Raw genomic sequence first — 21,697 nt, 5'->3', positions numbered from 1 at the left:
TAGAAATGAAAAGTCTGTATGATAAGAATGTCAAGTCCTTCAAGAAAGAATTGGAAGAAGATCTCAGAAGACAGAAAGATCTCTCACGCTCATGGATTGACAGGATTAACATAGTCAAAATGGTTATCTTGCCGAAAGCAATCTACAGAATCAAAGCAATCCCCATCAAAATTCTAATTCAATTCTTCACTGAGTTAGAAAGAGCAATTTGCAAATTCATCTGTAATAACAAAAACTAGGAGAGCAAAAAGTATTCTCAATGATAAAAGAATCTCTGGTGGAATCACCATGCCTGACCTCAAGCTGTACTACAATAATTGTGATAAAAACTGCATGGCACTGTCACAGAGACAGACAGGTAGATCAATGGAAAAGAACTGAAGACCCAGAAATGAACCCACACACCTATGACACTTGATCTTTAACAAGAGAGCTAAAACCATCCAATGGAAAGATAACAGCATCTTCAACAAATGGTGCTGGCTCAAGTGGCAGTTAGCATGTAGAAGAATGGGAATTGATCCATTTTTATCTCCTTGTACAAAGCTCAAGTCTAAGTGGATCAAGGAACTCCACATAAAAGCAGAGACACTGAAACTTATTCAGGAGAAAGTGGGGAAGAACCTCGAAGATATGGGCACAGGGGAAAGATTCCTGAATAGAACACCAATGGCTTGTGCTGTAAGATCAAGAATTGACAAATGGGTCCTCATAAAATCGCAAAGCTTTTGTAAGGCAAAGGGAAAAGATCTTTACCAATCATAAATTCAATAAGGTGCTAATCTCCATTATATACAAAGAACTCAAGAAGCTTTACTCCAGAAAACCAAATACCCATATTAAAAAATGGACAAAAAACTAAACAAAGAACTCTCAACTGAGGAATACTGAATGACTGAGAAGCACCTAAAAAAAAAAATGTTCAACATCCCTAATCATCAGGGAAATGCAAATCAAAACAACCCTGAGATTCCACCTCACCAGTCAGAATGGCTAAGATCAAAAATTCATGTGACAGCAGATGCTGGTAAGGATGTGAAGAGCAAGGAACACTCCTCCATTGCTGGTGGAAATGCAAGCTGGTACAACCACTCTGGAAATCAGGTTATCGGTTTCTCAGAAAATTGCCCATAGTTCTACTGGAAGATCCAGCAGTACCACTGCTGGGCATGTACCCAGAAGATTCTCCAATATGTAATAAGGACACATGCTCCACTATGTTCATAGCAGCCTTATTTATAATAGCCAGAAGCTAGAAAGATCCTAGATGTCTCTCAACAGAGAAGTGGATACAGAAAATGTGGTACATTTACACAATGGTGTACTTCTCCGCTATTAAAAACAATGAATTTATGAAATGCTTAGAGACATGGATGGATCTGGAGGTGTTCTTGAGTAATTACAAAAATACAATTACAAAATAACATGAATGATATGCACTCACTGAGAAGTGGATATTAGCCCAGAAGTTCAGAATACCCAAGATAGAATTTGCAAAACACATGAACCTCAAGAAGAAAGAAGACCAAAGTGTAGATACTTTGATCCTTCTTAGAATGGGGAACAAAATACCCCTTGAACAAGTTACAGAGACAAAGTTGGAAGCAGAGACTGAAGGAATGACCATCCGAAGACAGCCCCAACTGGGTTTCTATCCCATAAACAACCACCACACAGACACTATGGAAGATGCCAAGAGCCTGCTGACATGATCCGGATATAGCTCTCTCCTGAGAGGCTCTGCCAGTGCCTGACTAATACAGAAGTGGATGCTCACAGTCATTCGTTAGACAGAGCACAGGGTCCCCAATGAGGAAGCTAGAGAAAGGACCCAAGGAGCTGAAGGGGCTTGCAGCCCCCTAGGAGGAACAACAATATGAACTAGCTAGTACCCCCAGACCACCTTGGACTAAACCACCAATCAAAGAAAACAAACTGAGGGACTCACACCCTACCTGCATATGGAGGATGGCCTAGTAGGTCGTCCATGGGAGGAGAGGCTCTTAGTCCTGGGAAGGTTCTATGTCCCAGTATAGGGGAATGCCAGGGCCAGGAAGCAGGAGTGGGTGGGTTGGGGAGTTGGGGGGGATAGAAGATTTTCTGAGGGGAAACTAGGAAAGGGGATAACATTTGAAATGTAAGTAAATAAAATAAAAAAATAAAAATGAAATTAGAAGTAAATTGTAGAGTGTTAATTGGGGTCCAGCCTAAAACAAAGGTGTATGCCTGTAATTCAAGGAATCAGGAGAGGCTGAGGCAGGAGGATTATCATAGTCCAAAGTTAACCTCAAGCACAATTTCATTTCCTAAAGTTCTCAGAATGTCAGACTTACCAGACACAAAATTATAGATGAAGATCAGCAAAGTCAAAGCCGGAGTCCTCCCCAAAGCATGCATCTGGAGTGGAATCTAGTGAAACACAATTCGTAACCCCTGGGTGGACTCAGTGATTCCAGCTTGCTCAGCTTTGTTTATGCTCAGTTCACCAATTCAGGAGTGACTTTTCTTCCTTATTCCTCCGTCTTTATCTTTATCTCCAGTCTGCCTCCAGTTGGATGGCTAAGCCTGCACAGGATAAAAAGACAGTGATGTTTGCTGAATGATAAAGGAAGAAGTCAAACGTAACTCATTCGTTCTCTCACAGTATTAAAACATTAAGATACAGTTTACAGCAATTCCCTTTAAAAGCAGTAATTTTTAAAGGGTAAATCGTATACTGGAAAATGAGCAAACCTTATGTGTACAGCTGATTAATCTGTACACATGAACTTGGACAAGCATTTCCCAAATTTCAAAACCAAGGTGCTGACATTTTATTTGTCAAAGCTCCCATGCCTTTCCTTGGGATTGCTTTTCAAGAAGCAAACATGGCTCTGAAGTCTATCAAAATTTGCTAATTTTGTTGTTTAAACAGCTACACATAATTTAAATGCTTTACTGAGTTCATCCCTGTGTGGTAGTTTGGACTTATCAAAGAATATATGGTAACTTATCAGTTTCTCTGTTAATTTCAATGGCTCTATTTGGTGTCAAACATACATAAAGTTTCTATGATAATTATTGATTTTCACATACATTTTGGTGCCTATATGCACCCATTTTTGGGTACATATCTACAAATAAAAGGATAGTGTGAGGCTTTAGATAAATACTTCCTGTCAGGGGTTAACTTGCATGCCTGCCATCTCCTTTGTATTTTAAAATATCGTGCTAATACTGGAGAATGTGGCCTTTTAAAAAATAAAGTCATCTCCTATGCAGTTAGTTAAAATGAAACTATACAGTGTTGGGATAGGGTGGGCTCTCTGCAGCCATATGATTATAAGAATGGGCATTTTCATGTGTGTAGAAAAATGTTCATGGGAAGGCAAAAGCAAAGACGGCCTGTGCTTCCTTCTTTTGCATGTTAAGAAACAACAGATGTGTTCAGAACCTAGAAAATTGTCAGGGACCAGCCTCTTCTTTCCTGCCTTATATAATGTAGAGACTCTTGCAATGACACACCACAGCAGAAAGACGCTGGGAGAGCTGAAATGCAGAACTTCAATTACAGCTCAAAGAAAGAGAAACCTGCTGTGCAGGGCCACACAGACTTGCACCCAACAACAGGGAAAGAGCAAGCTGGAGGTGTGGCGGACAGCTGGTGTGTGCAAAGTCAGGCAGGGTGGGTAGGCCTCCGGGATTGTAGAGTTTAAATAACCACACAGGTTACTACGTGGGGCATGGCTTGAAAGGCAGGGTTATCTGTAGGATATTACTTTTCCCCTTTTCATTAAAATTAGACTCTTTGTCAGGTGGTGGTAGTGGCACATGCCTTTGATTCCAACACTCAGGAGACAGAATCAGATGAATCTCTGAGTTTGAGGCCAGCCTGATCTACAGTGAGAGTTCCACGATACATAGGGCTATACAGAGTCACCCTGTTCTGAAGAACCAGAAATAAATAAAACATAAATAAACAAATAAGTACATGATAGATAGATAGATAGATAGATAGATAGATAGATAGATAGATAGATAGATAGATAGATAGATAGATTAAGAGACACAGAGAGAAAGATTCTTTTCCTGTTGTTGTAAAATTATCCAGGGGTTTCTATCCCACCTTGGAACATTCAGTCCCCACATAAAAGACACTAAAACCTTTATATTTATAATAGCCTTAAAGCCCTGGGCAAATACCAACCTTCTATGCTATTTTGTCTACTTTGCTTTTAGTAACTCTGAGATATAACTTGCTACATATTGCCTGGGTCACTCTTATCCACTTGGTCAGCCTTTAAGGGCATGTTCTCATGATTCACTTACCCCATGGTGACTTCTCTCTCTTCACCACTCTGCTCTCTCCTCATCATCTCTGCGCAGAATCCAACCCCAGTGAACTGAAGCCCCACCTACTTCTCTTCTGCCCAGCTATAGGCTGTAGGCATCTTTATTAACCAATCAGGGATAGCGTAGAAGGGGCAAGGTTACATAGCACCACTTCATGTACATGAGGCTCTCCACATCCCTGAGTCAATCAGAGACAGTATTTGGCATTACAATACCTAACAATAGACCTAACTTCAACATTTTCCCATACAATACATTCTGATTACAGTTTCTCTTCCCTTTACTCCCTCAAGGTCCTCCCCACCTCCACTCTCATCCAGAACAACTCCTGTTTTGTCTGTCATTAGAAAAGAACAGTTTTCTAACAGATGACAAAACAAAACAATAAAATAAAATAATAAAATATAACCACCACATTGAGGCTGGATAAAGCACATCAAAACAAGGAAACAAATCCTAATAAAAGGCACATGAGTCAGAGACTGCCCTCATTCACACACTCAGGAGTCCCATAAAAACACTAAACTGAAAGCTATACTATATACACAAATGATCTGCTGCAGTTTCCTGTAGGCTTTGTGCTTGCTGTTTCCGTCTCTCTGAGATCTTATGATCTTTGCTTAGTTGACTTAGAGGTCCTTTTTCTCCTGGTGACCTTCACTCTCTCTGGCTCTAAGACTCTTTCCACATCCTCTTCCAATGAGATTCTCTGAGCTCTGCAGGGAGGGGTTTGATTGAGATATTCTATTTACAGCTCTGTGTTCCAGGCTGTTTCCTGTCTGTTCACACCAGCCAGCTCTACATGCTCAGCATCACTTGAGACTGGTAGCTGACATGCTGGGCATCACTGTTGTCACCATCATTATGATGAATATATGGGATATTTTGAGAACTATTACATGTGCAATAAAAAATTGAATTCTGCTCTTTGGGGAGGAATTATGTTTCTGTCTATTAGTGTTTATCATTTTATATTGTTCTATAACCTTTTATTTGCCTAGTGATGATTTATCCAGTTGTCTTAGCCATTACTAAAAAATAAATTTACAAAACATCCACATAATATTATTTCCTTTTAATATGACCCACTTTAACATCATGCATTGGAGTTCTGTTGTTGTTGTATGTATGTGTGTGTGTTTGTGTTTATAAGATCATCACTTATACCTTAGATATTCACCTTTTATCAGTATGAAACATCCTTTTATGTCTCTTCATAATTTTTATGATTTGCCTAAACTTTATTTTGTCTACTACAGACCATAGTTAATTATTTCTTTTGGGAAGAATACTGTTTACATAAGTATATATTTCCATTCTTTCATTTGTAAACAATGTGTCTTTGATCTAAAGTTATTCATTTATACACAGCACAGAACTGGATCACATTTAGTGCCCCCCCCCCATTCTGTTAACCTTTGACTTTTGCTCAAAAGTTTAATCAACAGCATATTTTTGGGTCAGGAAAAACTAATTCTCACTGCTTTTTCATTTGTGTTCTTTCTGTCTTATACATCAGTTGCATACATCTCAATTCCTTTTAATTACTTTTTATTTAATTTTTTCTAGTGTCATTTTCTCTCTTATTTCCCTTTGTTTTGGGTATGCTGGAAATTGTAATTAAAATTAAATTTATAGGGCTACAGAGATGGCTCTGCTATTAAGAACAGTAGCTATGCTGGGCATGGTGGTGCATGCCTTTAATCCCAGCACTTGGGAGGCAGAGGCAGGTGGATTTCTGAGTTTAAGGCCAGCCTAGTCTACAGACTGAGTTCCAGGACAGCCAGGGCTACACAGAAAAACCCTCTCTTGAAAAAAGAAAACAGAAAAAAAGAAAAAGAAAGAACACTAGCTACTATTGTAGAGGGCCCAGTTTCAGTTCACAGCACCTACACAGCTGGTCACAATCACCTGTAACTCCAGTTACAGGGAAGCTGACACTTTCTCTTGGCCTCTATGGACACCAGGAAATATATGATATATACATAATGTATATGCAGGCAACATCCATATGCGTATTTTAATTAGAAGATAAATCTTAATAGTATATATTTATAACCAGCTTGTTTGACTTAATGTCAACTTAGTTTCAATAGTCACAAAAGCCTCAGCTCTGGCCTAAGTTCATCTATTCTCCTCCTGTTATTGTCATTAATAACTTACTACATGTGCACCGAATTAACATAGACTTCTGCTGTTTCTTTGCATAATTATCTTTTATTGGTGCTTGAATATGCTTGCTGTCTTCACCAGTATTGCTATTTCTTCATTGATGCATGAGTAACGGTCAGTGGGGAGTGTTTATCTGGAAATAACTTGACTTCTTCTTCATTTTGGAAGGGTATATTTTCTAGGTGTGGAACTACTGGTTTATGGTTTGTTCCTTGCAGCTCCCTACAGTCATCATCCTGCTGCCTTTCTGACATGGTGGCTCGTGTTTATTATATAAAAGAACCTTCTATGTGATGAGCTTCCCTCTGCAACAGCTTCTAAGAGTCCCTCTGTCTTTGGACAGTTTGGTTATCATGTATCATGGTGTGGATTTATTTGTGCTTATAATATGTAGAGTTCCTTGAATTTGATCAAGTGTAAAAAGTCATGTCTTTCTCAAGCTTGAATTTTGTTTTCTTTTCTTCAAATTACTTTCTGCCATTTTCTCTCTGTCCATTCCTTTTGGCTGACCATTGCAAATCCTGGTTCTCCAGACACTTCCCACAGCAACCAGGTTCTTTCAGCTTCCTTCAACTCAAGCCTGTCCCTCACCATGCTCTCTGCTTCCTTGGCCCGTTCAGATCCACTGTGCAGCATCTCTAGCCAGTCTTTTAGCTTAGATACTGCTCTCTGCAGCTCCACAGTTTCTATTAGGTTCTCCTCTCACACCTGATCTCTTATTTGGTGGAAATTTCACCCTTCTGCTTTTGTTTCTCTGCTTGGGGTTTTCTTCTTCTTTTTGAACATACTTAAAATGCTTAAATTAACCTTTTCAATGATTAGGTAAGTTACCTGTGTTTCTGTAAAGATGTTTTATACTTCCTTCTTCCCTGTGTATAGGCCATGATTTCCTGTTTCTTTGCTTCCTCATTTTTTAATTGTTAAAAATATACGTTTGCATATTATATTATAATGTATCTGACTAGAGTTTAGATGATTTTCTTCCTCTTCTTCTTCTTCTTCTTCTTCTTGTTCTTGTTCTTCTTCTTCTTCTTCTTCTCCTTCTTTTTCTTCTTCTCCTCCTCCTCCTTTTCCTCTTCCTCTTCCTTCTTTCTTCCTCTCTCTCCCCCCTCCTTCTCCCTCTACCTCTTCTTCTACGTTTTCCTCTACCTTCTCCCCTCTCTCTCAGGATTTTTGTTGCTGGTGGTCAATTCTTTGCTGTCTATTTAATTTTCTAAATTTATTTTTAAAGTTTATATTCATCATTATTTTGGTCTGCTGACATTTCTTCTTAATCTGCTACTGATTGGACAATGATTTCCTTGAACAACTACCATATCTCATAAAAAGCCTTTTCTACTTTTCAGGTGAGTCTTGTGTATCTCTTAAGGAGTTTACACATCTACCTATACTTCCTTTCCTGCTTACCTGAATGTAAGCCACAAGGGGACAACCCAGGGCCTTCTCAGCTCTTTTCAGAGCATGTGTCCAGGCCTAAGTATGTAGATAGAGTTTCAAATCCTCTGCATGTATGGGAAGTTTTTAGGTGTTGGGCTGCTGGGGAAACCACAGGACACCATTCCAAGGGTGGGGAAGGAAAAACACTCTGCAAGGAGGCCAGGGTTGTCTTGTTCTCAGGCTCTCAGACACTCTCCTGAAGCCAAGGGGGTAAAGAGGGGAGCTCCAGAGGTATACAGTCCTTGGCTTGTCAATAGTCAGCTGGCTTGCCTTGGTGGTCATGGCTGGAGGCACAGAGAGGCATTCTATGGAAGATTAGACACCAACTCTTTAAGCAAAAACTTTCTTCATTGCTCCCCAGGGCAGATCACAATGAAAAGAGGCAGCCCATGGTTTTAAGACATTTACTGTCATGGCAGAAAGTGGATGACTAAAAGCATACACCACTTCTCAGGGAGAGCCTGAAGTTAAATACCTTTTTCAGGGAGAAGGGTCTGAAAAGGGGAGTTTATTGGCTATGCCTCCAGGCCTTTAGGTACTTCATTAAAATGAAGCTCTGTATTGAGTCTATGTGACTACAGGTCCTGTCCTCTACCTGTGGAGGGGCTTGGGGTTCTGTTCCTACATGACTGATGGCCACAAATCTATGAAGGGATGCAGTCTCATGCCAAAAGACTGGTGTCCTGGATCCAGGCGAATTGCCTGCAGTTCCTTCATGGTCACCTTGGTTTCTAGCCTTTGCTCAACCAGGAACCAGGCTGCCTTTCATGGTCCTTCAATTTACTTGGTCACAGCTATTCTGGCTGGGATGGAATGGAGCCTCAAAGTGGTTTGGATTTGCATTTTTCTGATAGCTAAAACACGAAAGACAGTTCTTCATGAAAAAGGCTGTTGAGCTTGTTTCCAATGCAGGGGTCACTAGCCAGCTAGGAAGGGGTTGGTAAGCAAGTGAGTTAAGATGCCAACCCTTCCCTTCCTGAAGTTCAGCAGCTCTCCTCTCCTTGTCCATACTGAGTCTCAGAGTTCTGAAAATGTACACCAGGGATAGCTTAATTATTGCCTGGGTGAAAAACCAGTTCTCAGGAGACTTGCTTTGAAATGGATTATGGTCAGTTCTATACTACAGTTTGTGACAACAATTTGCATTTCCCTCCAATCACTGAAGCCCTGCTGACCTCAGAAGCTAAACTCTGCTTCTTTATATTGAAGATAGATAAACTATCTCCTACACAGAAAACCTATTCAATTTCAAGTTGATCACAAGTACCTTTACTATCTTCTTCTTCTTCGTCGTCTTCTGGAACATGTCAGGTTCTCTGGTCTCTGCCCTCCTTCACAGCCAGCTAACCAGTTTCACCATTCCCCACTGCTCTGGACAGCCCTTTAGTCCTTTCTCACCGGCTTCTCTATAAGGCCTCAACATTTACCTACTTACCCACATGGATTTCCTGTTTGCGCTGATGTTATCACAGATATTTACACCACAAAGTAAACCATTTCGTGTAATAGCATTAACTGCATGAGCAAAAAGACCACACGCACATGTAAAGCATGTAATTATTTCACACTTTGAGATCTCTTGAGCACTTTGTTCATTTCTCCTCTGATCCACAAGCAAAGTTGCTCAAGGCTTAAGGGGGCTATATCTTCCTGACATTTGACAAAATAATGTTTAACCTTTTGACACCTCCAAACCGTTTTGATAATCAGTCAGACTTTGGTTTGTTCCTGAGGGTTGGGCCTAATTTGTTTCTGTCACTCAGACTGAGCACTAATCCTGGGGACTCTGCTTTGTCTGATCTCAGTAAATTATAATAAATAGCATCAGAAAAGAAAGAGACACTGTGATCCAGAGTGAACAGTGATGGGATTTACTTTATTCTACCTTAATGTCTATAACAAAGTGTGCAGATCTAAAACAACAACAACAACAACAACAACAAACAAACAAACAAATAAATAAATAAATAGGAAATCAGTGGATGCTTAACATTACGAGCATATAGCGCTTTCACAGAGGACCTGAGTTTGATTCCCACCACCACATCAGATGACTTTCAAGCATCTGTAACTCCAGTGCCAAAGGATCTGACAACCTCTTCTAGCTTCTGCAGATACATGCACATGGTGCACATTCATGCATGCAGACAAATTACACATATACATAAAGTAATAAAATAACTTTTTATCTTTTAAGAAATGAGATCAATGGACACAGTGTGGAGGTGAAAACATAGCTTTACCTTTGTAATGGCAAAAATGACAGGTTTTGAATACTGTTCACAATCTTATTTTTGTGTTTTAAAGAATTCCTTTTGCATTTTCCAATATTATAAAGTTGTTTAATGTGTGTGTGTGTGTGTGTGTGTGTGTGTGTGTGTGTGTGTGTATAGGACCTGGAGAGATAGGTCAGCAGTTAACAGCAGGCACTGCTCATGCAGAAGACCTGAGTTCAGTTCCCAGCACCCATCAGGCAGCTCACAACATTCCCATAACTCCAGCTCCAGGTGATCTGACGCCCTGTTTTGGCCTCTACATGCAAATGCATTCATGTTCACATACACCCACACAAACACACATGCATATGTATAATTAAAAATTTTTTAAATAAATCTTAGGAAATATGGGTAGAAGTACTCCAGACTCATTAAAATAGGTGTTTTATGCACGTCTCCTTTTGTTTTTCATGATGCTTTTAAATTTGTCAAATATCTTGCATTTTATGGTAGCCCAGAGAAATTCTACTAAAATGAAGTCCATCATAGAGAAGCAGATAAAGCAGTTATATTTCAGTTTTCAGTTCACAGTAAAATGAAGTGGAAAGCACAAAGCATTTCTAATACCTCTGTCCTCTACACAAGCATAGACTCCCCCATCATCCACATTTCCAACTATTCGTGGAGACACTGTTGTAATTTGTGGAGCTGGGAGAAGCAGATCATATAAGACAGCCAGAGCCTCAGTCTTTTCTAGACAGCCTGACAATCTATAATAAAACCTGGTCCTCAGCTTAATGATAAAACAACAATTTTTAAAATGACAGGATATCCACAAAGTAACACATTCCTCAACCGACAGTCCTGAGGTACAAGATCAATGATGAGACCTTAAGCTGTTTCAACAAGTTAGATATGCAGTAATAAAAAAATTATACCCATATTTTGTTCTCTGTGTCTCTTGACAGCCAGAACAAACTTCCTTGAAAGTTATATTGTTTCCACTGATTCATAAACTAAGGCTCCAGGACACTTTCTCACTCATGTGTACTAACAAGATATCTGAATATTCCAAAGACTTCTGCTTCACTGTTGTATGATTTATATTGTGGTTTTGACATTTCCCCCTTTGTAGGTTTCTTCTAGAGGAAGATGGTAAGAAATGTCTGAAAGGTACATCCATCTGGTACATCACGGTTCTGGTACATCATATCCAATGAATATGCCACTCACTTCATAAATATTAATAAAACTTCTTTAAAGCTCAAAGCATACAACTCAGGATGCTTCTACGCTGACTGTCTCTGGGACAACCCATCCTAACCTCTTTTGGAGTGCTTGCTGTGCTTTGTTAAATAAATTTTTGTATAACTGTGGGTCTCTTCATTGAATCTTTGCTTTCACAGAGAAAATAACCAGGAGACCCCATAACACCACTAGTGTGGGACATTTGTTATCATGGACAAACCTACCCTGAGAGTTGATTATAATTCAAAGTCTTTAATTCATACTACTGTCCGCTCAGGGATGCATGTGATAAAGAGATTTTTCATCTCAAATTCTGAAATGGTTTTAGTTTCTTGTTCTAGTATAAAACATAAAAATAATTAAAGTGATATTTTATTTAAAATAAAATTTATAGATGAGACTTTTTCATATTATGTGTATGGGTATATTTTGTCTGCATGTATGTTTTTGTACCACACATGTGTGTACAGTGCCTGTAAAGACTAGAAGAGGTGTTAGATCTCCTGGAACTGGGTTACACACAATTGTACTCTTAAGCACTGAAGTATCTCTCCAAGTCTAGTGAAAGCACTCTACATGTATATTCACAGAAAAGCATTCAGCAAATAGTAACAGTGTATGCAACCAATAAAAATTAAGGCACTTGGGTTTGGGTTTTTATGTTTTGCTTGAAGTTCATATAAAAAGCATGTTTCATATTCACAAAAATAAAATGCCATTTAAGAGTAAGAAAATTACAGAGTCTGACCCACCAAACAAAGAACATACAAGGGCTGGACCTGGGCCTTGCCACACAGATATAGCAGATGTGCAGCTTGTCCTGAATGTGGGCCCTGAAAAACTGGAACAGGGGCTAAAGTAATATTTATAATAGGTAGGGAAATCGTGTTTCTCAATGACTGCTAAAAGTAGGAATGTGTTTACATCAAAAAGAATGGCTCTGTGAGGTCATCAGGGGGAGCCCTCAACCTAAAGCTCCTCAGGCCCTCTGCTCTGCTCACGTTGACTCCCACTGTCTTTACTCCTCAGCACACAAGCAACTTCATGACTCTACACTTCTTCATATGTTAGCATCATAATTTATAATGCCCTCTTCTTATTATATCAGAATTGAAGCCTGAAATTTACAACAGACTTCCCAAAGCAATCTCTAGATCCCCCCCCACACACACACACACAATCATACATTAAGCACTACACATATAAGTCTACAAATCTACTACATCAGTCCACCAGAGATATGTCAAAACTATAATTTAAAAATAACAGAAGAGGTATAAAGCCACAATAAAATAATACATGATTACAATAATTTAAAGGAAAAATAATAAAAGAACTATTTTGTTTTTAGAAACAGAGTTATGAAAGTTAATTCTCAATGACATCAGCAGGCTGGAGACCATAGAAAAGAAATCCATTATTAGTAATTAAATGGAAATAATTGTGTGTGCCTCTGGGTATTTAGAAATAAATGCAAAGCCATAAGAGAATAGGATTCCCGTTTTTCTAAAGGAATAAATTTAATTCCTATTAGAAGGGCATAAGTCAACTGAAGGTATTCACTGCATTATATACCACACTCCAATTCTTTAATGAATCAATTTAGGAATCTAATAGAAGAGAAAGTAAGAAGAGAATTGCTCTAAGGCCAATCTCAGTGGGACATCAGGAGAAGAAAAACAGGAAAGAGGTTCTGAAATAATTGAAAAGAAGAGCAGAAGACAATTCTAAGTCAGTTTGAATTTTGGAAGAGATAATTCAGTGAGTGAAGAACTTTTAATAACTAGGTCCATAAATGCCAGTCTACTTACCGGTCATCAGACTCTTGCTCCAAACCAATGACAACGAGCAGAGCAGATCTGTCTGGCTATGTGTGCCCTTTGCAGTCACATCTTGTGACTTTCCTCAATACTGCAATTTCCTCCTGTGGTCTAGAGCTACACATTTGGCTTTCATATGCTATTCACATATACTGCAATGCTGTCCAGCCCTCAGAAAGGTGTGACCTCAAGAGGTGTCAAAAACAAGGACAGAAAATTATTTCCAGCTCTAGTTTTTAAAAAGCAAGAAAGCTAGTGAATAGAAACTAAGGATAATTAGTGAACCTGAATTAAAGAGCTTAGACTCTGGAGAAAGACATCTAGCTTCAACCTCTACCACAACTGTGTCCTAAACTGTGACTTGAGCAATATTGTTGATTTTTAATATATTAGCTATATAGAGAAGGAATTGACAAAAAAAAAAAATACTTTACAATTTCTCACAATATGGTATTTCTCATAAGGTATGTCTTGTGCTGGAATTCTCGTTTGTAGGTCTAGATCCATTCCCCAGCTTTCCCAGTCCTTCTCTGTGACTCTGAAGGGGATTCATTAGGAGCACTGGCAGAAAACTCACAGTAAATGTAGGTAGGTCAACAGGTAGGAAGAAAGTCAGGTCACAATATTGCTCCTGTTGCGATGCCACATTGAATGTCACTACTGTGACCAATTCAGCTGGGCACTGGAGCAGGGATGTGGAGATCAGATAAAAGAAGATCTCCCGGATTCCTGGTCAGTCAGTTCCATTGAAATATCAAACTCGAGAAGCTAACAGCTTCTGGAAAAGGTGAGAGCCACAGAGCTTCTGAGGCAGCGCCATTTTCGGGCTCCAGACATCTGGCCACCATCCCGGGAGGCCAGAGGACAGGTGTCTGCCCGGCCCAGTAGGCTTTTGCCTCAGGATCAACAGAAGCCATCTTAGTTCCTGGACTTGACAGACAGTAGTCTGCACAGGTGAGAGTGTGGACTACAGAAGCTAACAGCTTCTGTGACAGGCCAAAGCAACACAGCTTCTGGGAAAGGTCCTGTTTTGGGCCTTCATCTTTGGCCAGGAGGAGGTCTAAACGCCACATAACTGTGCACCTTCCCTGTAAGAGGAGAGCTTACCTGCAGAGACTGTTCTGACAATGAAACCTCAGAGGAGAGATCTAGTCTCCCAGGTCTGCAGATAGAGGGTAACAGAATCACCAGAGGAACAATCTCTAAACAGAGACAACTATAACAACTAACTCCAGAGATTACCAGATGGCAAAAGGTAAACGTAAGAATCTTACTAACAGAAAGATCCAACAAAGATAGAGAACTTCAGACCAATTTCCCTTATGAATATAGATGCAAAAATCCTCAATAAAATTCTCACTAACCGAATCCAAGAACACATTAAAGCAATCATCCATCCTGACCAAGTAGGTTTTATTCCAGGGATGCAGGGATGGTTTAATATACGGAAATACATCAACGTAATCCAGTATATAAACAAACTCAAAGACAAAAACCACATGATCATCTCGTTAGATGCAGAAAAAGCATTCGACAAGATCCAACACCCATTCATGATAAAAGTCCTGGATAGATCAGGAATTCAAGGCCCATACTTAACCATGATAAAAGCAATCTACAGCAAACCACTAGCCAACATCAAAGTAAATGGTGAGAAGCTGGAAGCAATCCCTCTAAAATCAGGGACTAGACAAGGTTGTCCAGTCTCTACATACATATTCAACATTGTTCTTGAAGTCCTAGCCAGAGCAATTCGACAACAAAAGGAGATCAAGCGGATACAAATTGGAAAAGAGGAAGTCAAAATATCACTTTTTGCAGATGATATGATAGTATATATAAGTGACCCTAAAAATTCCACCAGAGAACTCCTAAACCTGATAAACAGCTTCGGTGAAGTAGCTGGATATAAAATTAACTCAAACAAGTCAATGGCCTTTCTCTACACAAAGAATAGGCAGGCAGAGAAAGAAATTAGGGAAACAACACCCTTCTCAATAGTCACAAATAATATAAAATACCTTGGTGTGATTCTAACTAAGGAAGTGAAAGATCTGTATGATAAGAACTTCAAGTCTCTGAAGAAAGAAGTTAAAGAAGATCTCAGAAGATGGAAAGATCTCCCATGCTCATGGATTGGCAGGATCAACATTGTAAAAATGGCTATCTTGCCAAAAGCAATCTACAGAATCAATGCAATCCCCATCAAAATTCCAACTCAATTCTTCAACGAATTAGAAAGAGCAATCTGCATATTCATCTGGAATAACAAAAAACCTAGGATAGCAAAAACTCTTCTCAAGGATAAAAGAACCTCTGGTGGAATCACCATGTCTGACCTAAAGCTTTACTACAGAGCAATTGTGATAAAAACTGCATGGTACTGGTATAGTGACAGACAAGTAGACCAATGGAAGAGAATTGAAGACCCAGAAATAAACCTACACACCTATGGCCACTTGATCTTCGACAAGGGAGCTAAAACCATCCAGTGGAAGAAAGACAGCATTTTCAACAAATGGTGCTGGCACAACTGGTTGTTATCATGTAGAAGAATGTGAATTGATCCATTCCTATCTCCTTGTACTAAGGTCAAATCTAAGTGGATCAAGGATCTTCACATAAAACCAGAGACACTGAAACTTATAGAGGAGAAAGTGGGGAAAATCCTTGAAGATATGGGAATAGGGGGAAAATTCCTGAATAGAACAGCAATGGCTTGTGCTGTAAGATCGAGAATCAACAAATGGGAGCTCATGAAACTGCAAAGCTTCTGCAAGGCAAAAGATACTGTCAATAAGACAAAAAGACCACGAACAGATTGGAAAAGAATCCTTACCTATTCTAAATCAGATAGGGGACTTATATCCAATATATATATATATAAAGAACTCAAGAAGGTGGACTCCAGAAAATAAAATAACCCCATTAAAAAATGGGGCTCAGAATTGAACAAAGAATTCTCACCTGAGGAATACCGAATGGCAGAGAAGCACCTGAAAAAATGTTCAACATCCTTAATCATCAGGGAAATGCAAATCAAAACAACCCTGAGATTCCACCTCACACCAGTCAGAATGGCTAAGATCAAAAATTCAGGTGACAGCAGATGCTGGCGAGGATGTGGAGAAAGAGGAACACTCCTCCATTGTTGGTGGGATTGCAAGCTTGTACAACCACTCTGGAAATCAGTCTGGCGGTTCCTTAGAAAATTGGACATAGTACTACCAGAGGATCCAGCAATACCTCTTCTGGGCATATATCCAGAAGATGTCCCAACCGGTATGAAGGACACATGCTTCTCTATGTTCATAGCAGCCTTATTTATAATAGCCAGAAGCTGGAAAGAACCCAGATGCCCCTCAACAGAGGAATGGATACAGAAAATGTTGCACATTTACACAATGGAGTACTACTCAGCTATTAAAAAGAATGAATTTATGAAATTCCTAGGCAAATGGTTGGACATGGAGGGCATCATCCTGAGCGAGGTAACCCAATCACAAAGGAACTCACACAATATGTACTCACTGATAAGTGGATATTAGCCCAAAACTTAGGATACCCAAGATATAAGATACAATTTGCCAAATGCATGAAACTCTAGAAGAAGGAAGACCAAAACGTGGACACTGTGCCCCTTCTTAGAATTGGGAACAAAACACCCATGGAAGGAGTTACAGAGACAAAGTTTGAATTTGGGACAAAAGGATGGACCATCTAGAGACTGCCTTATCTAGGGATCCACTCCATAATCATCTTCCAAACGCTGACACCATTGCATACACTAGCAAGATTTTGCTGAAAGGACCCAGATATAGCTGTCTCTTGTGAGACTAGGCTGGGGCCTAGCAAACACAGAAGTGAATGCTCACAGTCAGCTATTGGATGGATCACAGGGCCCCCAATGGAGGAGCTAGAGAAAGTATCCAAGGAGCTAAAGAGATCTGCAACCCTGTAGGTGCAACAACATTATCAACTAACGAGTACCCCAGAACTCTTGACTCTACATATGTATCAAAAGATGGCCTAGTCGGTCATCACTGGGAAGAGAGGCCCATTGGACACACAAACTGTATATGCCCCAGTACAGGGGAACGCCAGGGCCAAAAAAAAAATGGGAATGAGTGGGTAGGGAAGTGGGGGGGGGGGTATGGGGGAGTACAATGGGATAGCATTGGAAATGTAATTGAGGAAAATACGTAATAAAAAAAAAGAATCTTACTAACAGAAATCAAGACCACTCACCATCATCAGAACCCAGCACTCCCACTTTGCCCAGTCCAGGGCACCCCAACACACCCGAAAAGCTAGACCTGGATTTAAAAACATATCTCATAATGATGGTAGAGGACATCAAGAAGGACTTTAATAACTCACTTAAAGAAATACAGGAGAACACTGCTAAACAGGTAGAAGACATTAAAGAGGAAGCACAAAAATCCCTTAAAGAATGGCAGAAAAACACAACCAAACAGGTGATGGAATTGAATAAAACCATCCAAGACCTAAAAAGGGAAGTAGACACAATAAAGAAAACCCAAAGTGAGGCAATGCTGGAGATAGAAAACCTAGGAAAGAAATCTGGAACCATAGATGTGATCATCAGCAACAGAATACAAGAGATGGAAGAGAGAATCTCAGGTGCAGAAGATTCCATAGAGAACATCAGCACAACAATCAAAGAAAATGGAAAATGCAAAAAGATCCTAACTCAAAAATTCCGGGAAATCCAGGACACAATGAGAAGACCAAACCTACAGATAATAGAAGTAGTTGAGAATGAAGATTTTCTACTCAAAGGAAATTTTTTCAACAAAATTATATAAGAAAACTTCCCAAATCTAAAGAAAGAGATGCCCATGAACATACAAGAAGCCTACAGAACTCCAAATAGACTGGACCAGAAAAGAAATTCCTCCCAACACATAATAATCAGAACAACAAATGCACTAAATAAAGATAGAATACTAAAAGCAGTAAGGGAAAAAGGTCAAGTAACATATAAAGGCAAGCGTATCAGAATTACACCAGATTTTTCACCAGAGACTATGAAAGCCAGAAGATCTTGGACAGATATTATACAGACACTAAAAGAACACAAAATCCAGCCCAGGCTACTATATCCAGCCAAACTCTAAATTACCATAGATGGAGAAACCAAAGTATTCCATGACAAAACCAAATTCACACATTATCTTTCCACGAATCCAGCCCTTCAAAGGATAATAACAGAAAAAAATCAATACAAGGACGGAAAACACGCCCTAGAAAAAGCAAGAAAGTAATCCCTCAACAAACGTAAAAGAAGACAGCCACAAGAACAGAATGCCAATTTTAACAACAAAAATAACAGGAAGCAACAATTACTTTGACTTAATATCTCCTAATATCAATGGACTCAACTCCCCAATAAAAAGACTAACAAACTGGCTACACAAACAAGACCCAACATTTTGCTGCTTACAAGAAACTCATCTCAGAAAAAAAGATAGACACTACCTCAGAATAAAAGGCTGGAAAACAATTTTCCAAGCAAATAGTATGAAGAAACTAGCTGGAGTAGCCATTCTAATATCTAATAAACTCGACTTCCAACCCAAAGACATCAAAAAAAAAAAAAAAAAAAAAAGGATGGGCACTTGATACTCATCAAAGGTAAAACCCTCCAAGAGGAACTATCAATTCTGAATATCTATGCTCCAAATACAAGGGCAGGCACATTAATTAAAGAAACTTTAGTAAAGCTCAAAGCACACATTGCACCTCACACAATAATAGTGGGAGACTTCAACACACCACTTTCACCAATAAACAGATCATGGAAACAGAAACTAAACAGGGACACAGTGAAACTAACAGAAGTTATGAAACAAATGGATCTGACAGATATCTACAGGACATTTTGTCCTAAAACAAAAGGTTATACCTTCTTCTCAGCACCTCATGGTACCTTCTCCAAAATTGACCACAAAATTGGTCACAAAACAAACCTTACCATATACAAAAATATTGAAATTGTCCCATGCATCCTATCAGATCACCATGGACTAAGGCTGATCTTCAACAACAAAATAAATAATAGAAAGCTAACATTCACATGGAAACTGAACAGCACTCTTCTCAATGATACCTTGGTCAAGGAAGGAGTAAAGAAAGAGATTAAGGACTTTTTGGAGTTTAATGAAAATGAAGCCACAACATACCCAAACTTATGGGACACAATGAAAGCATTTCTAAGAGGAAAACTCATAGCTCTGAGTGCCTCCAAAAAAAAACTAGAGAGAGCACACACTAGCAGCTTGACAACACAACTAAAAGCTCTACAACAACAAAAAAAAAAAAAAACAAATTCACCCAAGAGGAGTAGACAGCAGGAAATAATCAACTCAGGGGCAAAATCAACCAAGTGGAAACAAGAAGAACTATTCAAAGAATCAACCAATCGAGGAGCTGGTTCTTTGTGAAAATCAACAAGATAGATAAACCCTTAGCCAGACTCACTAGAGGGCACAGGGAAAGCATCCTAATTAACAAAATCAGAATTGAAAAGGGAGACATAACAACAGATCCTGAAGAAATCCAAAACACCATAAGATCCTTCTACAAAAGGCTATACTCAACAAAACTGGAGAACCTGGACGAAATGGACAAGTTTCTAGACAGATACCAGGTACCAAAGTTAAATCAAGATCAGGTTAATGATCTAAACAGTCCTATATCCCCTAAAGATATAGAAGCAGTCATTAATAGTCTCCCAACCAAAAAAAGCCCAGGACCAGATGGGCTTAGTGCAGAGTTCTATCAGACCTTCAAAGAAGATCTAATTCCAGTTCTGCACAAACTATTCCACAAAATAGAAACAGAAGTTACTCTACCCAACTCGTTCTATGATGCCACAATTACTCTATACCTTAACCACAAAAAGATCCAACAAAGACAGAGAACTTCAGACCAATTTCCCTTATGGATATCAATGCAAAAATACTCAATAAAGTTCTCACTAACCGAATCCAAGAACACATCAAAACAATCATCCATCCTGACCAAGTAGGTTTCATCCCAGGGATGCAGGGATGGTTCAATATACGGAAATCCATCAACGTAATCCAGTATATAAACAAACTCAAAGACAAAAACCACATGATCACCTCATTAAATGCTGAGAAAGCATTTGACAAAAATCCAACACCCATTCATGATAAAAGTCTTGGAAAGATCAGGAATTCAAGGCCCATACCTAAACATGATAAAAGCAATCTACAGCAAACCACTAGCCAACATCAAAGTAAATGGTGAGAAGCTGGAAGCAATCCCTCTAAAATCAGGGACTAGACAACTCTTTCCCTACCTATTCAACATTGTATTTGAAGTCCTAGCCACAGCAATTCGACAACAACAGCAGATCAAGGGCATACAAATTGGAAAGGAAGAAGTCAAAATATCACTTTTTGCAGATGATATGATAGTATATATAAGTGACCCTAAAAATTCCACCAGAGAACTCCTAAGCCTGATAAACAGCTTCAATGAAGTAGCTGGATATAAAATTAACTCAAACAAGTCAATGGCCTTTGTGTACACAAAGGATAAACAGGCTGAGAAAGAAATTAGGGAAACAACACCCTTCTCAATAGTCACAAATAATATAAAATACCTTGGCGTGACTCTAACTAAGGAAGTGAAAGTCTGTATGATAAGAACTTCAAGTCTCTGAAGAAAGAAGTTAAAGAAGATCTCAGAAGATGGAAAGATCTCCCATGCTCATGAATTGGCAGGTACAATATAGTAAAAATGGCTCTCTTGCCAAAAGCAATTTACAGATTCAATGCAATCCCCATTAAAATTCCAACTCAATTCTTCAACGAATTAGAAAGGGCAATCGGCAGATTCTTCTGGAATAACAAAAAACCTAGAATAGCAAAAACTCTTCTCAAGGATAAAAGAACCTCTGGTGGAATCACCATACCTGACTTAAAGCTGTACTACAGAGCAATTGTGATAAAAACTGCATGGTTCTGGTATAGTGACAGACAAGTAGACCATTGGAACAGAACTGAAGACCCAGAGATGAACCCACACACCTATGGTCACTTGATCTTTGACAAGGGAGCTAAAACCATCCAGTGGAAAAAAGACAGCATTTTCAACAAATGGTGCTGACACAACTGGCGGTTATCATGTAGAAGAATGAGAATTGATCCACTCCTATCTCCTTGTACTAAGGTCAAATCTAAGTGGATTAAGGAACTCCACATAAAACCAGAGACACTGAAACTTATAGAGGAGAAAGTAGGGAAAAGTCTAGAAGATATGGGTACAGGGGAAAAAATTCCTGAATAGAACAGCAATGGCTTGCGCTGTAAGATCGAGAATCAATAAATGGGACCTCATAAAGTTGCAAAGCTTCTGCAAGGCCAAAGACACCGTCAATAAGACAAAAAGGCCACCATCAGATTGAGAAAGGATCTT

The 21,697-nt window shown here is 39.2% G+C and overlaps 1 protein-coding gene across 1 annotated transcript in view; it reads right to left on the bottom strand.

The window, feature by feature from the left end:
• The window catches only part of Cd200r2 (Cd200 receptor 2), a 48,744-nt gene extending 35,483 nt beyond the window's left edge, over positions 1 to 13,261 (bottom strand). The window contains exons 1-2 of the mRNA NM_206535.1: positions 13,217 to 13,261; positions 2,334 to 2,565 (exon numbers count right to left, since the gene is read on the bottom strand). Of these exons, the coding sequence (NP_996258.1) occupies positions 2,334 to 2,397 (64 nt within the window). The 5' untranslated portion in view covers positions 2,398 to 2,565; positions 13,217 to 13,261. The remainder of the gene's footprint in view (positions 1 to 2,333; positions 2,566 to 13,216) is intronic.
• Between the last annotated feature and the right edge of the window lie 8,436 nt (positions 13,262 to 21,697).

This window comes from Mus musculus, chromosome 16 (assembly GCF_000001635.26).
Source record: "Mus musculus strain C57BL/6J chromosome 16, GRCm38.p6 C57BL/6J".
Classification (NCBI taxonomy): domain Eukaryota; kingdom Metazoa; phylum Chordata; class Mammalia; order Rodentia; family Muridae; genus Mus; species Mus musculus.
The sequence above is the reverse complement of the archived record's forward strand: the minus strand, read 5'-3'. Positions and strand labels throughout refer to the sequence as shown.